We start from the raw sequence: 19,720 nt of genomic DNA, 5'->3' as shown, positions 1-19,720 counted from the left end.
TGCAAGGGAAATCTATCTTAACATGCCTCAATGAGGTGATCCCTCCTTTTTCTAAAATACAAAGAGTATAGGCTCTGTCTGCTTAATCTTTTCTCATTGGACATTCCCCACAATTCAATGTAGTGAATCCCAAGTGTACTTTCTGTATTGTAATTAATTTATCTTTCAGTAGGGAAACTAAACCACATTTCCAATCTTAATGAATTGGGTCAGGCTATTGGTCTCACAGGCTTGAACTGCTGCTGTATTAATAGTAATGAATTAGCCGAGTTACTCATGAAATAATTTGAAATACAAAGAGACCATGTTTTTGAAGCGCAGACATGAGGAAATCTGCAGATGCTGGAAATTCAAGCAACACACACACAAAATGCTGGTGAACACAGCAGGCCAGGCAGCATCTATAGGAAGAGGTACAGTCGATGTTTCGGGCTGGGACCCTTTGTCAGGACTAACTGAAAGAAGAGATAGTAAGAGATTTGAAAGGGGGGGGAGAGATCCGAAATGATAGGAGAAGACAGGAGGGGGAGGGGTAGATCTAAGAGCTGGAGAAGGTAGAGGATCATGGGATGGGAAGCCCGGGGAGAAAGAGAAGTGGGGAGGGGAGCCTGGAGGGTGGAGAGCAGGCAATGAGTTATAGTGAGAGAGACAGAGGGAGAAAAAAGAGAGAGTGGAAAAAAGGGGGAATATATATAAAAAAATAAATAAATAAGGGATGGGGTGTGAAGGGGAGGAGGGACATTAACGGAAGTTAGAGAAGTCGATGTTCATGCCATCAGGTTGGAGGCTACCCAGACAGAATATAAGGTATTGTTCCTCCAACCTGAGTGTGGCTTCATTTTGACAGTAGAGGAGGCCGTGGATAGACATAACAGAATGGGAATGGGTCATGGAATTAAAATGTGTGGCCACTGGGAGATCTTGCTTTCTCTGGCAGACAGAGCGTAGATGTTCAGCAAAACGGTCTCCCGTCCTGCATCGGGTCTCGCCAATATATAGAAGGCCGCACCGGGCACAGTACATCACCCCAGCTGACTCACAGGTGAAGTGTCGCCTCACCTGGAAGGACTGTTTGGGGCCCTGAATGGTGGTAAGGGAGGAAGTGTAAGGGCATGTGTAGCACTTGTTCTGCTTACAAGGATAAGTGCCGGGAGGGAGAGCGGTGGGAAGGGATGGGGGGGGACCAATGGACAAGGGAGCCGCATAGGGAGCGATCCCTGCGGAAAGCAGAAAGTGGGGGAGGGAAAGATGTGCTTGGTGGTGGGATCCCGTTGGAGGTAAATTTTCAACAGAGGATAGAGGAGGAAGGTTAAATTTCTTCCGAGTAATTCTGAAGTTGGTCAATTGTCTTGAACAGACTGTCCTCACTGCCAATTTTTCATTGTAACCTTTTAAAGTAACTATATTTACATTATTTGTCTTTATTTGCTTTTTTCCATAAAGAGAAAATTATAGAAGGAATAACACCTTTTAAGGATGTAAGTTTAGGGACTTAATTCCCTTGTGCATTGAGAATATTTGCCAAGCCAGATAGTAAAGTCTGAAAAATTCAACCTTGTTTCTAATAAAACATAATCATTTGCAGAATGGTAGAATTAGCTGAGAACTGCAGCAACATTGCCAGTTCTGGCAACAAAAAATGGATAAACAGTCTTCCTTATACTGTTGAGACCTCAGGCAGTGAAGTGGTTAGCATAACACTTTACAGCACCCGCAATTAGTGATTGGGGTTCAGTTCTCTTCACAGTCTGTAAGGAGTTTGTATGTTCTCCTGGTGACCACGTGCGTTTCCACCGGGTGCTCCAACTTCCTCCTACATTCCAAAGAAGTCCGGGTTAGGGTTAACAAGTTACCGGTATGCTGTTTTGGTGCTGGAAGCATGTTGTTTGTTGCGGGCTGTCCCTAGCGTATCCTTAGACTGCATTGGTCAGTAACACTAACAACATACTTCATTGCATATTTTGATGTAAATGTGACAAAGCTAATCTTTAAAACTGGAACTTGTAATCAAACATAAATGCACACGTCTGCAGAGCAAACTTGACTATATCTGAAGTTAAAGCATTATTCCACTCTTCATTGCAATTTTTAATGACAGATTGGTCACATCTTCCATATAGTCATAATAAATCTGACTGTGATTGAGTCTTTTGGCTAGTTATTGAATCATTTATTGAATCTCCTACCTCTGTAGTAGGAGATGCGAGGTCATGCAAATCAACAACTGAGGCCTCAAAAAGTTGTATTTATTTTGTTTAAAATGAGTTGCTAAGAGGCATGCTGCAAGGGATTCAACACTCCTAAACTTGAGTGTATTGAAGTGTGGAATGGAGTTGGCTAGGGTAAATATAAAATATAAAATTTTGAGGAGTTAACTTCCTAATTTAATCTGAAAGACAAAGAATGTAATATTTCATTTATACAAAACATTTAACTTGTACAATTGGCTTTTTGTCAAAAGTGCCTTAGGATATTTTGTTGCATTAGTTTCATTACATTTTAATGGAAATTTGTGTTGCTATCCAATATTTACAGTAGAAATCTCATACTAATTTGCAGACATTACCAAATTGGAATTGTTAAATATGGGCCTGTAATTTGGGAACTACAAGTGGCAGTTATAAACATTGTAAGTAGGATAGTAGCAGATAAAACTTAATATGGGCAAATGAGAGATACTACACAAAAAAGTAAGCAAGTCAGCAAAGAAAATTCTCCACTGAATGATTATCATTTTTTTGATTCAGATAAAGTGCTTTGCCGTATCCACCTTAGCAAACACTGAGCTATGGCCAAATCTTAAACCCTAAAAGTTGAAGAAAGCCATGCTGTGTTCATTCTGACCTTGAGAACTGCATCTGTTTCTGTTAACTGGGAAAGGGAGCCATATGTTATGCTCCAGCACCAATTTACAGGAGACTATATTCCTGGTGTCAAGGTTAAGTTGAAATCAAAATCTGATCAAGCATAGCCTTCTCAGCCTTAAATAAAAGTGAGTAAAAGATAATATAAATGTTTGCAAGATTAAAATTTTACTGTGTAGAAAGGAAGAACCAGAATATTGCTTCAAAGTACTCAATGTTTATAGCAGGAGAAGACACACGTTCAAACTTGTAAAGGGTGGAATTGACTAATTTTGCAAAGTCCTTCCAGAAAATGATCAATAAATAAATTTTGATACAGTTAAAGCGGCGAATATATATTCCCTAATATGCCTTTATTCAAATAAGATGCTAAATTGGCATTTGCTGATTATCGATAACCTGAGGCAGGAACACTTTGAACTGTCATACTTCCAAAGAAAAACTGTATCATGGCCAGAAAATGAAAATTCTCGCAATTTTTTATGCTATTGGAATTTAAATAAAATAATACTGGCATTAAAATTACTGTAAGATTTGCTGATGCAATAGTAAGAAACAGTATAACTAGTATTAATATAGTGTCTTTTATCATGCCCAGTTTAATCACAGCAATTAAAAGTTATATAGGAACATACGTACACAAATCCTCCCTTACAATAAGATCTCCTTACACTATGTAAATTAAGTAAATTGTTACTAATAATTTCACTTTGATTGTGATGAGCCTGAAATTGGTCAAAGCTCTAACTGCAGTGGAATGAATATCTTTCAAAGGCCTGTCAGATAGAAATGCTGAATGGGTCTTTTGATTCAGGAAGGAATTCCTCTGATATCATTGTTCTTTTTCGAGCAATGCAGTATGAAGTATGATAATTGCAAATAAATGTGTTCTCATTTACCAAATTGGCTTTCGTTGGGACCATATATTGATTGATAAAGAACTGCTGTTATAATTGGGATCATCGCATCAAATCACTGAGTTCCTCTAGCAGATCCAGTAGCTCCAGCGTCCAACATCTGTATTCTCCCATGTCTCTTTCCACTGTTCCCACTGTCCCACTTTTACCATAATGCTGATACAGTTTGAAATTTACAACTAATAAGAAAATAATGAATTTCTGGAATTTTTTCTCTAAGGCAGTAGAGGGCAGATCATTAGGCATCTTGAAGATGAAGATAGATACATACTTGATGATAATCCATGTGATGGGAATTAAAAGTGATATAAAAATACACATGACCACAATAATTCAAGAAGACAGTAGCACTGCAATTCCATTCTCTGATTTGTTTCAGCAAGACGCTGTACCGTCACATAGCTGATGTGGTGTGGTGCACTTGGACCATTAGGTGGTCTGTAAAAATTCTGTCAGAGTCTTGTGTGCACAATTTAGCGAAGTGAGATAGTGGTAAAATGACTGTCTGGAGTGATTGACGAAGGGTCTCGGCCTGAAACGTTGACTGTCCCTCTTCCTAGAGATGCTGCCTGGCCTGCTACGTTCACCAGCAACTTTGATGTGTGTTGCCTGGAGTGATAGTTGTTTGACAGGCAAAGAAAGAGAGGGGAGGAATATTGGAATATTTGTGGTGTAAATGTTTGTCAGTGAGGTACGGCAAGAGTCATTTCTTATGGCCCTGGTTAATTACAGTCAGTGAGATAGTTAGTGTTTTGCCTGGGGGTACCGAATGCAAGATTGCTGAACATGTGAACCAAAAACTTAGTGGAATTGTGAGTTCTGAAGAGGATGCAGGGAGATTGCAGAGTGATTTAGACAAGATGCACGAATTGGCAAATACATGACATGTGCAGTATCTGGTTGCACAGCATCATATGCTTGGAGGGTCTGTGCTGTACTGTTCTATGTTCTACATGCAGTCTTGATAGTGCTTGGAGAAAACTAAAGAGGGATGTCAGAGGTAGTTTTTTTTTTCCCCAAACAGATTGTGATAGGTGTGTGGAATTCCCTGCCAGGGTGCAATTAGGGACATCACAAGATCACAAGACAAAGGAGCAGAAGTAGGCTATTCAGCCCATCGAGTCTGCTCCACGACTCCTCCATGAGCTAAACTATTCTCCCATCTAGTTCCAGTTTCTGGCTTTTTCCCCATATCCCTTGATACCCTGACTAATTAGATACCTATCAATCTCTTTAAACACTCTCAATGATCGGGCTTCCACAGCTGTATGTGGCAATGAATTCCATAGATCCTCGACCCTCTGGCTAAAAAAATTTCTCCTCATCTCTGTTTTAATTTGGTACCCTCTAATTCTAAGACTGTGGCCTCTTGTCCTGGACTCACCCACCAAGGGAAACAACCCTTCCACATCTATTCTGTCCAACCTTTTCAACATTCGAAATGTTTCTATGAGATGCCCTCTCATTCTTCTATACTCTAATGAATACAGTCCAAGAGCCGACAAACACTCCTCATGTGTTAGCCTCTGCATTCCAGGAATCATCCTCATAAATCTTCTCTGATCTCTCTCCAACATCAGTACATCCCTTCTAAGATAGGGGGCCAAAAACTGCACACAGTATTCCAAATGAGGTCTCACCAGTGCCCCATAGAGCTTCATCAACACCTCCTTACTCTTATACACTATTCCTCTTGAAATGAATGCCAACATAGCATTCACTTTCCTTACCACCGATCCAGCTTGGTAGTTAACCTTTAGTGTATCCTGCACGAGGACCCTCCCAAGTCCCTTGGCACTTCCGATTTTTGAATTTTCTCCCCAACTAAATAATAATCTGCCCGATTATTTCTTCTTTCAAAATGTACAACTGTACATTTCTCACCATTGTATCTCATCTGCCATTTCTTTGCCCACTCTCCTAAACTGACCAAATCTCTCTGCAACCTTTCCGTTTCTTCAACACTTCTTGCTCCTCTACCTATCTTGGTGTCATCCGTAAACTTAGCCACAAAACCATGTAATCCAGAATCTAAAATCATCGATATACATTGTAAAAAGAAGTGGCCCCAACACCGACCCCTGCGGAACACCACTAGTAACCGGCAACCAATCAGAATAGGATCTCTCTATTCCCACCCTTTGCTTTCTGCCTATCAGCTAATGCTCCACCCATTCCAATACCTTTCCTTAATTCCATGGGCTCTCATCTTATTAAGCAGCCTCTTATGCAGCACCTTATCGAAGGCTTTTGAAAATACAAATACACAATATCCACAGACTCTCCCTTGTCAATCTTATTTAAGATTACCTCAAAAAATTCCAATGGGTTGTTGAGGCAGGAAATTCAGACATTTAGGAAACTCCTAGATAGGCACATGGAGGAAACAAAAATGAAGGGCTTTGTGAGAGAAAAAAGATGAATTGATCTTGGAGTAGCTTAAAAGGTCAGCACAACATTGTGGGCTGAAGGGCTTGTACTGTGCTGTACCTTATTAGCCTGAAAATGGTCATCTCATCGGATCTCAGAGGCTAAGCAGGCTCAGGCCTGGTTAGTACTTGGATGGGAGACAGCCTGAGAATACCAGATGCAAAAATAAAATTGTTCTGTGCTATTTTAGGTAGAGGGACGGGTAGCTTTAAAGAAGTAGAGAAGCTACAGAAGGCCTTAGACAGATTAGGAGAATGGGCAAAGAAGTGGCAAATGGAATACAGTGTCGAGAAGTGTGTGGTCATGCACTTTGGTAGAAGAAATCAAAGGGAAGACTATTTTGTAAATGGAGAGAAAATTCAAAATACTGAGGGACTCGGGAGTCCTTGTGCAAGATTCCCTAATGGTTAACTTGCAGGTTGGGTCTGTGGTGAGGAAGGCAAATGCGATGTTAGGATTCATTTCAAGAAGACTAGAATGTAAAAGCAAAGACGTAACGTTGAGGTTTTATAGAGCACAAGTAAGGCCTCACTCGGAGTATTATGAGCGGTTTTCGGCCTCTTATCTTAGAAAGGATTGCTGAAACTGGAGAGGGTTCAAGTTCACGAAAATGATTCCAGGATTGACTGTCTTGTCATATGAAGAGCGTTTGATGGCTCTGGGTTTGTATTCACTAGAATTTAGAAGAATGAGGGGTGACCTAATTGAAACTTATCAAATGGTGAAAGGCCTTGATAGAGTGGACGTAGAGAGGATGTTTTCTATGGTGCGAGAGTCTGAGACTAGAGGACACAGCCTCAGAATAGAGGGGTGTCCTTTGAGAGCGGAGATGAGGAGGAATTTCTTTAGCCAAAAGAGTAGTGAATCTGTGGAATTCTTTGCCACAGGCAGCTGTGGAGGGCAAGTTTTGATGTACATTTAAGGCAGAGGTTGATAGATTCTTGACCACTCAGGACATGAAAGGATACATGGAGAAAGGAGATTGGGGCTAAGGGGAAAATTGGATCGACCATGATGAAATGGTGGAGCAGGCTCAATGAGCCAAATTGCATAATTCTGCTCCTATATCTTATGGTCTTTTAACAGTTGGAATATTACTTCCAATTTGAACAGCAGACTGTCAAACAGACAGTTGTACCATATTTAAAAAACCATGGTTAAGCATCTTTTGCCTTTTCCAAATGTAATGTCCTGATATTTCATTTCCTCTTGTTCATCTTCAACTTTACTTTCTAACTTCCCAGGTCAACCATTATGAGAGCTCCTCTCAGTAAATTTGTTAAATATAGGACAATTGTTGTTCTCTTGTCATTCATTTCTCTCTAATGTGAATACATGAATGATTTCTTACCATTGCTGAAATAACAGATCAGGCCAGAGCACTACACATCCTCACTAGATTTTCCATGAATAATTCACATTTCATTGTGGAAGTCAACATGGAAACTATTGCACCTGTATCAACAATTCAAGCTCATCCTCAAGAAGAAGTGGTGAAATAAAGAGATTTATGTGCGATCAGCCTGAGCTGCTTTTGAATCTGGTTTCCAGAAGTGGCAGGATAGTGTATTCACTTGCAACAAAATTTAATTACTGGTATTTCATTTTCTAAAACTAATCTTTGCATTAGGAAGGCACTTTCAATTGTTTTGGCCAAAATTTGTTGTGCTTATATGCCTCTCTCTCTCCATGTTGTGAACTTCCTGTGTTACCTTTCTGCTTTGATTCTATTTTCTCATTGATTATCCAAAATTAGTAACTTACATAAATTTACATACAGTTCAGTTCTTCAACAATTATATTGATTTTGAAAAGGTCTTTCGTGAAATTTCATTTATTTTCTAAACAGTTGGTTAATAGTGCCGTATGATTTCTTTTTTTGATTTTAATTAAGTGGAAGAATGTAGTATCACAGGAATTGATGTCAATGAATTATGGTTTACATTTTCTACTTTTCACTGAATTTTCAGTCTCAGGTAGTTTTGGAGTAGTATTGATGAATATATTACCCATTATTCTGACCAATGGTACTCTAGATGTAGGGAGAAGAAATCTGGGAAGATGAAGCAAAAAATTTGAAATATTTTAAGAAAATGCCATCATATCCGTGCTGCTGCCTTTTCTGCACCTCATGTTGGAACTGAAGCCTACCTGTAAAAATAATCTTGCAATTGAACAATTTGTTACATTGGCACCCTTTACAACATTAACTTAATAAATATTTTAATTTATTCTTATTAGATTCGACTCCAAACCACCCATCTCAGGCAACACCAGGACAGAAAAAGACTCCAAGTTCCTCATCTCGACAGAAAGATAAAGTTAATAAACGAAATGAACGAGGAGAAACACCATTGCACATGGCAGCCATTCGTGGTGAAACTAAGCAAGTCAAAGAACTTATTAGTCAAGGTGCTGATGTTAACGTTAAAGATTTTGCTGGTAAGTCATAATGTGACCATGAGATTGTACTTTAAATAATTTTTTTGACCTTTTGTTTGTGTTCTCTTTCACTCTTATGACAAACAAGATATTTCAGTTTCTCTGTCTCAATGAGGTTATCTCACTCTTGAACTGAATTACCTGAGACAATTATGGTCAGAAATAAGTTGGTCGATATCTGTAAACACAAAATAATCTGCAGATGCTGGGGTCACTGTAGCAGCGGCATATGGCCTTGTTCTTTAATTGGGAGCAAAACAAAAAAAAGTTTCCAATTCTTCGGATACATGTTCTTGTTGGAATGTGCACATGAATGATATGATCTGAATTGCTTGTCCACTCCATAGTAAACCAGTCTGCTAAGCTTTCATGTGAATAGAAACTACTTGGAGCTCAACCAGTCTCTGGTCTCATAACCGACACCCCATTATCTATATTATTCCTGCACTCTCTCCAGTATAATGGCTGCAGTGTGTGCTTTCTTCAGAATGCAATACAGTAATCCAACATAATTCTAAAAGCCACAATCTTTTATCACCTAGGGCACAGGCAGTGGCCTACTAAATCGCAAACCATTCAGACATTTCCTTCGTCATCTTGTCAAAATCCGAGATCCCCATTATTAATATTAGTATGGGAAAAAAAGCAGCATTTTGGGAAGCAATTGAATACACCTTCTCAAGGATAATTGGGGATGAGCAATAACTGATCATGTTTTATGTTCAGGTTTTTTTTATTTGAGCAGTTTTACAGGTACTACAACATAGCGGCCATTAACGACTGAGAATTTTGCCATTCTTAGTAAAGTACTTAAGTCAAAAGGGTTTAAATGTCTTTTTGTTGCAATGGCAGTTTGCCAAGAGCAACCAAACTCTCTGCCTCTTGTAAGAGTATATTTTTTTGAAATTAACATCAGGAGAGATGTTCTTTAGGTGCTCCACCAACCTATATTATTGGTATGATTGAACTACATCCCTGATTCCTAAAAGAGGCCTTATTTTCAGACTCTTAAAACCCCATTGGCAGTAAAGCATAAACAATGAGTGCATTGAATGACATCCTGTATAGAACTTGTCCAGTAATTTCTCCAGTTGTTACTGATTAAAGGTGTTCTTTTTTCTAAATAATGTGAGTTAATTACCCATCTTATTGTCTGCTGTAGGTTTTTAAAAAAAAGTTGTAATTAGATTCAAAGCAATATTGGTAATGCTCATCACTTGCAAACATTCATCAATCTATCAGGTTCAAATGGTGGGTGTTATTGGTAAAATTATTTGCTCAGCCTTTTAGATAGTGTGCTTAGTTTACAGAGCTCGTCAGTGTATAATAATTGGCTTGAGAATTCTTCTGAAGATGAACTGAAGCTCTCTTCCCTGAACTTCTCTATTGCACCCTCTGCAGGCTATGATAAAATCTATCCTTCCAAATTTAAGATCTTGTATTCCTAAAGGACCCAAGGTAATGTGGAGGTCATCAAACTTCCATTTGACAGAAAAGATGCCTAAAGTTTTTAGTTCAGCTGGTAATTCTATTTTAGAATTCCTCTTTCCCTCTGATCATTAGTATTGTCAAACCTAAATTATTAAAACCTGAGGAGCCTCCAGTAATATGAATTGAGGAAGAAAGATTAAAAAGAAAACTTCTCAACCCACTTAGTTGGACTTCTTGATTCTCATTTGAGCACATCCCAGAGATTCTCAATTTTGGTGGTTAACTTCTGACATTTGCACCAGAACCAAAGTAGTAAATAGCATTGCATAATTAATTATAGGTTTCTACAGCCATAAATACAGAAAGTCATGTGGCTAAAATGACAAGATTTTTTAAACTATTTCTTAAGCTGCTGTTGCTCCTCTTATTGTCCTTCCTTGTCTTTCAATTTAACTATAATTTTGTCAAATAAGCTTATTCAGATTGAAGAAGTCAAAATCTAATTAATTGACATTTTGTCAATAAAGACTTGTAATTGTTTCACATATTTTCATGAAATATTTTCAAAGTGCATTTTATCTACAAATTGTAAAAACAATTAAGGAGGAAATTGGGCTTTGGTTAAGGAATTCTTAAATGAGTGAAAAGTGCAACAAAATGAGCATGATCAAATTTCTCTATCCGCGCTCACCCCATCTTCTCGTCGCCTTAATAGTGACAGAGTTCCTCTTGTCCTTACTTACCACCCCATCAGCTTCTGCATCCAACACATCATCCTCAGCAACTTCTGCCATGACAAAATATATCTTTACCTCCCTCTCCCCCCCCGCCTCCACTTTCCACAGGGATAGTTCCCTCTGTGATTCCCTTGTACATTTGTCCCTCCCAACACTTAACCCTGCAAGCAGCCCAAGTGCTACACCTGCCCATACATCTCCTCCCTCACCTCCATTCAGGGCCCCAGGCACACCTTCCGGGTGAGGCATCTCTTCACCTGTGAATCTGCTGGGGTCATCTCTTGTGTCTGGTGCTTCCGATGCTGCCTCCTGTACGTTGGTGAGACCCGTTGTAAATTAGGGGGCCACTTCATTGAGCTCCTCCGCACCATCCGCCACAAGTGGCACTTCATGGTGGCCAAACGTCTTAATTCCGATTCCTATCCCAATTCCAATGGTCTATGGCCACCTTTTGTGCCAAGGTAAGGCCACCCTCAGGGTGGAGGAGCAACACCTTATGTTCTGTCTGGGTAGCCTTCAACCTGATGGCTATTGATTTTTCCTTCCGGTAAACAAAATTACACTGCCCCCCCCCCCCCAACCTTCCTCTGTTCCCCACTCTTACCTTTTCCCCTTTTCTCATACCTATTACTTCCCTCTGGGTCCAACCTCCTTCCCTTTCTTCTATAATCCACTCTCCTGTCCTATCAAATTTCTTCTTCTCCAACCCTTGACTTTTCCTATGCACCTGGCATCACCTATCACCTTCCAGCTAGGCTCCTTCTCCCTGCCCCCCCCCCAACAGCTTTTAATTTTGGCATCTTTCCCCTTCCTTCTCAATGCTGGCAGAGGGTCTTGGCCCAAAACAAAGTCTATTCATTGATTTCCATAGATGCTGCCTGGCCTGCTGACCTCCAGCATTTTGTATGTGTTACTATGATATGTTGCTTTTGGAATTTTTAAAATTAAAGATAATCAACAGAGTTGTTGACCTAATAACAAAAGTATTATCATGAAAAGTAGGGTGCTAAAAATAATAAATCAAATTTTTTTAATAATGTGGGATAATTCACTGTTTTTGAGGCAGACTATTTGAAACAAAACTGGATAGTTTGGAAATGTGATCCTTGCCAAAATTCTTTGAGTTAAATAATCAGATTTTCTTGATGTCTGTGGCACTGATTTCTGGAAGTCCGTGATAGAAAAAATGAATTTGAAGATTTTGAAAATCTCTATATCCATTTAGCTGTGTAAGATAATTATGCTTTTTCTTGTTTGCTCTTTCCCAACTCTTGTTATTCTAGGCTGGACTCCACTACATGAAGCCTGCAATTTGGGGTATTATGATGTTGCTAAACAGCTGATACTTGCAGGAGCAGACGTTAACACTCGAGGTCTTGAAAATGATACTCCACTACATGATGCTGCAAGCAATGGACACAGAGATGTATGTATTGTGATTTAAGGACTATTTATTATGTTGCATGAGCTTGAATTTTAACTTAAATTATAAAGTGCTAGAGGCCAAACAAACCCTTCTTCACGACTGGAAGGGAAGGGGGGAAAACGCCAGAATAAAAAGGTGGGGAGAAGGGAAGGAGGGTAGCTAGAAGGTGATAAATATGCCAGGTTGGGTAGGAAAAATAGAGCAGCTCTTCTCACTGCTCCCATCAGGTAGAACAGCGGTCCCCAACCATCGGGCCACAAAGCATGTGCTACCGGGCCTCTAGGGAACGATATGAGTCAGCTGCACCTCTCCTCATTCCCTGTCATGCACTGTTGAACTTGTACATTGCGTTGCCAACTGTCTCGTATTTGCCGGGACATCCTGTATATTGGGCTAAATTGGTTTGTCCCATACGGGACTGCCCTTGTCCCATATTTCCCCCGCTAATGTAGAGCATTCCTATGAAGCCTTTCGTGCTGAAATGGTGTGAAGTGAAGAAGCAATTACCATTAATTTATATGGGAAAAATTTTTGAGCGTTCCTAGACCCAAAAAATAACCTAACAAATCATACCAAATAACACATAAAACCGAAAATAAATGATACTAACATACAGTAAAAGCAGGAATGATATGATAAATACACAGCCCATATAAAGTAGAAATAATGTATGTACAGTATAGTCGGGAAGATGAAGGCAAAACCGATTAGTGGGGAAAAAATCGGCATGTATGCGCATGTGCGCATCACATATGCACGTCACGCATGCGCACACAGGTCCCCGCGCAAGGCTTCATGGTCATGGTAGTCTTTCTGGGTGAAGTGTCCCGGGATCCACTCCTATGATATAGTGTATGAGTTTTCAATCCTACTTCAACCAAAATGTAACAAATTTGAAACTTGAATTACAGGTCCACAATCCCTTATCCGAAATCCTTGAGGCCAGTTATACTTTGGAATTCAGAATTTTTCGGATTTCAGACCCCCCCCCCCATACCAAAAAACACGTATACTGAAGTCCCTTATTTAATCTGTCTCAATCAGTGGACTTTAGGACCCAGCGGCACACCAGACCTACACACATCCTCTTATATACTTTAAATCATCTCTAGATTACTTATAATACCTGTGTACATACATCTATTGGTGCTTCTGGGCACACCTTCAGTGATGTTCCTGGAATCATCGGGTGTTTCGGGTCTTTCAACATCATACAACCTCCTCCAGGTGACCCAGCTGGGGCTGATCAGACCCCAGCTTGTGTCCAGATGGCTAGCTACTTATGACTCCATGGCTCCCCTCTTTTGAGCCACAGCCATCTTGAGGCCCTCTCTGCCGCATCGGTGGTACTGCGGATGGCTCTCCTCTTCCCCTGTCCCTCGATGCCCAAAATGCTGAAGGCTCTAACTAAAGAACAGGCTATGAATCCCCTACAACCAACCTCCACTAGGACAATAATTGTTGTCATGGCTTGCAGCTTCCTATCAACCCCTACCTTCACCATTGCTTCCAGAATTTGGTCAACATCTTCATCAAACTGCTTCCACAGTGAAGTCATGTTAGCTGCAGGCCATTTGATCCGCCTCCTGTTAGACTTCATGTTAGAGGGATTAGTTTGCAACACTTGGAGGTTCTGGGCACTATGGGGTGACTCCGAGCCTGGCCCCTCCTTCGTCTCACCAGGTTGGACACCTGCGCGTTGTGCTGCACCTGCTCCCACCAAACACTCCATCCTCGCTTGGTGGATCTTCAAGCCACGATCGTTCTTGCAGATTTTGCCACATGCACACTGCTTCCTCATCATTATTTGTTCATTGCCTGGGTCTGATGTCGTTGTGTCCATCCAGCTGAGGTGCTCATCCTCCCCCCCTCTCGGGCACCCCTGGGGGAATCTTTCCCTTAGATTCATTGTAGCTTTTGTGGGGGTCCTCCTCTCACAGATTGGGTTGCCAGCCCGTTCTGCCCCTGTTGTCGTCTCTCTGGGCTGTCACTGACTTTCCAGTCGTCACCACTCTTTTTGCGGTTGTCACCCAGTCTTTCCTGGTTGTCACTGATGAACTCAGGGTGTAAGCCGTGTACATACATCTATTGATGCTTCTGGACACATCTTCAGTGTTGTTCTTGGAATCATCGGGTGTTTCGGGTCTTTCAACATCATACAACCTCCTCCAGGTGACCCAGCCAGGGCTGATCAGACCCCAGCTTGTGTCCAAATGGCTAGCTTAATACAATATAAATGCTATGTAAATAATTGTTATACTGTATTGTTTATGGAATAATGACAAGAAGAAATTTTATTTCCAACAAAAACATTCAATAAAACATAAAAATATACAGCTTCAAACAAACCAAATCAAACACATGGTAAATGACTTATTGGAATAAATGTAGAATGTCACTGTCACTCTCACTATAAAACTTCAGTACCTTGTCTTTCTGTTTATTTAGGTCATATACAGTGGTAGTTCCGACACTATTTTCTTCAGTAAGACGCCGCACAGACACACCACGATCAGGCTTCTGCAATAACTCCACTTTCTGCGTTATTGATAATGATAGCTGCTTCCTTCTCTTTTTCTCATTGTTACCCATAGGGGTATCTGCAGCTCTTTTTGACATTTTGACAGTGAAATTAAACACAAAGTCAACAGTGAACACAAAATATCAGCGAACAGCAAATGCACGTGTAACCAGTATGAGCGCTGAGCCACAACTGACGTCTGGCGTCCTCTGCTAGTGCTGCCACATCATGCCTGAGTGACGTCAGCTGTTAGCGAAAAAAACTTCAGTCTTCGGAGCTTTTTGGATTTCAGAATTTCAGATAAAGGAATGTGCACCTGTACAGCCTTTTGGCAGTGATAACGCATGTGTCCAAAAAAAGTTATGTTGCATGACTGAAGGATACGTTACTGACATTGTATGAGTTACATGTAATCCTAGTAACCTATAATCTTAAAACAAAGCATAATGGTGACAAAATATGCTTTCTAGTTTCTTTTGCATTTCAAAATACTGACATTTTGTTCTATGTTTATGTTCCTTTGCTCAAAATATCTTAATTACTTGTATAAGTTACAAGTTTTAAGTATCAGTTTTGAAGTACTCCCATAATTGATAGCATACTTAGTCTTACATTTTAAAAGTGCAATTTTGTTGAGTTCATCAACTGTGTCTGAGAATAAGAGTTACCAGTTTTTCGTCCGATACCCTTTACTTTTAGATTGTGAAGTTGCTTTTGCGTAATGGTGGAGATGCGTACCAGATGAATCATCGTGGAGAACGTCCTGTAGATGTGGCTGATTCAGATGAAATGGAACAGCTTCTGAAAGGGGAGCTTCCACTTTCTGATGATGATGATGATGATGACAGTTGTACAGGTAGTGAGATAACCTTTCAGAATAAATCCCTGATGTACAGTTTTAATATTGTAGAAAAATTAGTAAAATCCATTTATTCGTGGTGTTTAGAGATTTCTGTCTGTACACTGCAGTTTAATTCATATCCCTGTTGTAAGTATTACATTTAATACTCATCATAGGAGTACGTATTAAATTTTGTTCCCCTTTTGGCATATTAAAAAGCAATCTTAAGCTCTTCATATCATTCATGAATACATTCTCCATATAGTCAGTATTCGTCCTCCTCTTTTTACTTCCTTCTGTCACTACTATTTGCAAAGTGGCATACTTTATTTCTTCAATTCTTGCAATTTTTCCCTTCCTTCCCCCTCTTTTCAAGGAGCTTTGCCTCTTCTGATTTATTTTTTCTTAGAGGATTATTGATCATATAGGACTATGATGATGGATCGGCTGGTTGAGTGGTGTTGCAACAACATCCTTGCTCCGAACGTCAGTAAGACTAAGGAATTGATTGTGGCTTTCAGGAAAGGGAAGTCGAGGGAACACACCAGGCCTCATCGAAGGGTCAACAGTGTAAAGGATGAGCAGTTTCGAGTTCCTGGGTGTCAGTATCTCTGAAGATCTATCCTGGACCCAGCATACTGATGCAATTATTTTGAAGGCATCCCAGCGGCTCTGTTTCATTAGTGTGTGAAGAGATTTGGTGTGTCACCAATGACTAGCAAATTTCTACAGATGAAATGTGGAGAGCATTATAACTGGTTACATCACCCTCTGGTATGGAGACAGCAGTATAAGGATTGGAAAAAGCTGCAGGTTGTAAACTCAGCCAGCTCCATCATGGGCACTAGCCACACACACCCCCACCACCACCACTGCCGCTGCCATCGAGGACATTTTCAAAAGGTGAAGCCTCAAAAAGGCAGTATCCATTATGAAGAACCCTCACCACCCAGGTCATGTCCTCTTCTCCATACTACCATCAGGGAGGAGGTACAGGAGCCTTAAAACACACACTCAACGTTTTAGGAACAGCTTCTTCTCTGCCATCAGATTTCTGAACAGTCCATGAACCTATAATCACCACCTCACTTTTTTTGCTGTGTTTTTGCACTACTTATTTTATATTTTTTTTATTATTTTTTACTGTAACTTTTTTTATGTATTGCACTTACTGCTGCTACAAAAGAACAAATTTCACGACATATGTCAGTGATAATAAACCTGATTCTGAGAATTCAGATTCTAATCTATAAGACGGCATCACACTACACTTCAATTTAATTACATTCACATGCTATTGACTAATATATACGGGGATATCATAAAGTTGTCAACTTTACTGTTATTCTGGTTATTATCGTGCCATCTGGGTTTCATGATATAAGTTCTTCATTCTATTTAAATTTGAAGCATTTAAAATGTGCCTTTTAACTTCCTGTTGCTTCTAAACGTAGTGTTCATATTTTTCTATGTTAATGCAATCTGCCATCTGAATAAGCGTTCTTCTATATCCCACATTATCCTTTTACAATCTTCTCTCTTACTGCTCATCATTTTAACAATTTTTTTTTGTTTCCTTATTTCCTGAGAGTTTATCATTAATTTTTTAAATTAAAGGGATATTAGTCACTGCAAGTATAGGGTTTGAAATTCGCTTATCTGTCTCAATCTTCATTATACCTATTTCTAGAATTTCTGTAAGTTATTTGTATTTACCCTTCTAATATCAGCCATTCATATGAAATACATTCATCATTTTTATATTTGAGCTTGATCTTGAAAGGACAATGGTGGTGTTTTAATATCTTGCATAAATTCAGCTCAAGGAATTAAGCATTGCAAATCCCCAGACCTTGTTGATCAGTCTATCAAAAAAAATAGCGGTTTGCTCTTAACGTCCTCATTATTTTTAAGAATTTGCTGGATTTGCATTTGAATTCATGTTTGACTATTTAGAATCTTGCCAAGTTTTTTTTTAACAATCACTACTAAATATAAAATTTGGGCCCAGAAAGGGCTGATCCAGTCAGTAATTCAGAAGCAAAACATTGAGGGCACTAGTAATGCTCAATTGGTCATCAGGTGATGAGAGAACCTTAATTCAAAATTGAGAAAGTCAATGATAAAATGTTTCAAGAATCAAAGAAAGGGGGAGGAGCAAAAGGAAAAGTCAGTAACAAAGTGGGGACAGGAAACATTAAATGACAGAAAGAATGGCGTTGGGTAAAAGAGGATGGTAAATATATTTAATAAATAGTAAGTTGCAAAACATGCTTTTGAAAATCTGAACTAAACAGATAATTCTGGAATCAGCACAACTGCAAAATGTTTAAGCTTCCAGTTGTCCGACACCTTTTTCCAACTCAATCCTATCTTCAGCCTCTTATTTGTCGTACCAAAGCCCCCTGCAAGTTCAAGGAACAGCAACTTATCTTCCAGCTACAGCTTTTTGGACCTAATGATCAACAGATAGTCTTTTATTTAGCATTTAAGGTTTATAGTTTTCATTCCTCTGTTTTCCATTAGTATTATCTTCATCTATGTATTCCAGCCTCAGAACTACTTTGTATTTTTACCTGGTGCCATCATGTTTTTGTTGCAATGAATCAAGTCTCGTGTCTAGCCTTTCACAAATATTATTTCTCCCATACTGCTCCTCGCCTACCCACCATTCTTTCCATCATAAGATGTGCTTTCCTTCCACTTCTAGTAAGTTGGGACTCTAGAATTGGGTCTGATTTTGCCTAACAGAAAGCTTGAAATGTGGAAGAGTTCTTCTTTCGAAACCTGTGCTTTGGCGTTACTAGGTTGCACAATTTTTTTTAAATCAAATCGGCTATTTAAATAATCACTATTGACAATCTATGATCTTGTTAACCAATATTTGTTCAGATTAGTTTAGAAAAGGTCCTTTTAAACTTTTTTGTCTCTTTGCATTGGACTTTATTATGTTTGTATTCTGTGTTCAATAAATCTTCCATTTTGGAGAAGCAGGAAATTTGTGTTCCCTCCTTGAAGTTTCAACCTATCGATTGAAAGAACAGCCTAACAGACTGGGAAAACTAAGTTACTCCATTTCACCACATTTTCCATATATGAATCTAATTTTGGATGATTCATATCCTTCACCTTTTTCTAACTTTTGTCTACAAAATCAATCTACAATATTTTTCTCAGCATACTTTTGAACTTTTCGGTTGTGCAATGATCATTTTTATATTCGTATTGTTAATTTAAAGGAAGGTATCACTATATTTTAGTTTGTTTTGCTCTTACTTTGTGTACCTGTTAGAAAATGTATATTTTCTAGTAGGGTTTGGTTTGTTGAATGTTGGGTTCTAAGAGAAATATTGCACTAGTATGGGTTATGAAGAGAAAGATGTCTGAATCTTTCTTATCAAAGTTCAAAATAATTATCAAAGTACATATATGTCACCATATACAACCATGAGATCCATTGTCTTGCGGGCATTCATAGTAAATTCAAGAAACACATAGTATCGATGAAAGACTGCACCCAACTGGATGGACGAGCAACCAAAGAGCAAAAGACGATAAACTGTGCATACACAAAACAAATTTTTAAAAAATAAGAATAAAAAAAGCAATAAGTATCAAGAACATGAAATGAAGAGTTTTGAAAGTCCTTGAAGATAGGTTATGGTACCAGTTCAGTGATGGGGTGAGTGAAGCTGAGTGAAGATAACCCTTCTAGTTCAGGAGCCTGATGGTTGGGGAGCCTGAACCTGGTGGTGTGGGTGCTGAGACTCTGTGCTTCCTTCCTAATAGCGGCAGTGAAAAGAGAGCATGGTCTGGATAGTAGGGGCCTTGTTGATGGATGCTGCTTTCCTGCGACATCGCTGCAAATAGATGTGCTCAGTAGTGGGGAGGGCTTTTCCCATGATGGTCTGGGCCATTTCCACTACTTTTTGTAGTATTTTTCCATTCAAGGGCAGAGGTGTTACTAAGATGAAACCAGTCAATTTACTCTCCACCACAAACCTATAAAAGAGAAAGTTTTAGATGACATGCCAAATCTTTGCAAACTTCTGTGAAAGTCGAGGTGCTGCCCCACTTTCTTTGTCATGGCACTTGCGTGCTGGGCCCAGGA

At 39.4% G+C, this 19,720-nt stretch overlaps 1 protein-coding gene across 4 annotated transcripts in view; it reads left to right on the top strand.

The window, feature by feature from the left end:
• Positions 1–19,720, top strand: part of ankrd12 (ankyrin repeat domain 12) — a 220,906-nt gene that overhangs the window by 186,364 nt on the left and 14,822 nt on the right. For all 4 annotated transcript variants that reach the window (XM_072259029.1, XM_072259046.1, XM_072259019.1 and 1 more), the window contains exons 6-8: positions 8,453–8,653; positions 12,105–12,247; positions 15,468–15,624. In XM_072259029.1, coding sequence (XP_072115130.1) covers positions 8,453–8,653; positions 12,105–12,247; positions 15,468–15,624 — 501 coding nt within the window. The remainder of the gene's footprint in view (positions 1–8,452; positions 8,654–12,104; positions 12,248–15,467; positions 15,625–19,720) is intronic.

The sequence above is a fragment of the Mobula birostris genome, chromosome 1, assembly GCF_030028105.1.
Source record: "Mobula birostris isolate sMobBir1 chromosome 1, sMobBir1.hap1, whole genome shotgun sequence".
In the NCBI taxonomy this organism is placed as follows: domain Eukaryota; kingdom Metazoa; phylum Chordata; class Chondrichthyes; order Myliobatiformes; family Myliobatidae; genus Mobula; species Mobula birostris.
Note: the sequence above shows the minus strand (reverse complement) of the source record. Positions and strands in the feature narration are given on the sequence as shown.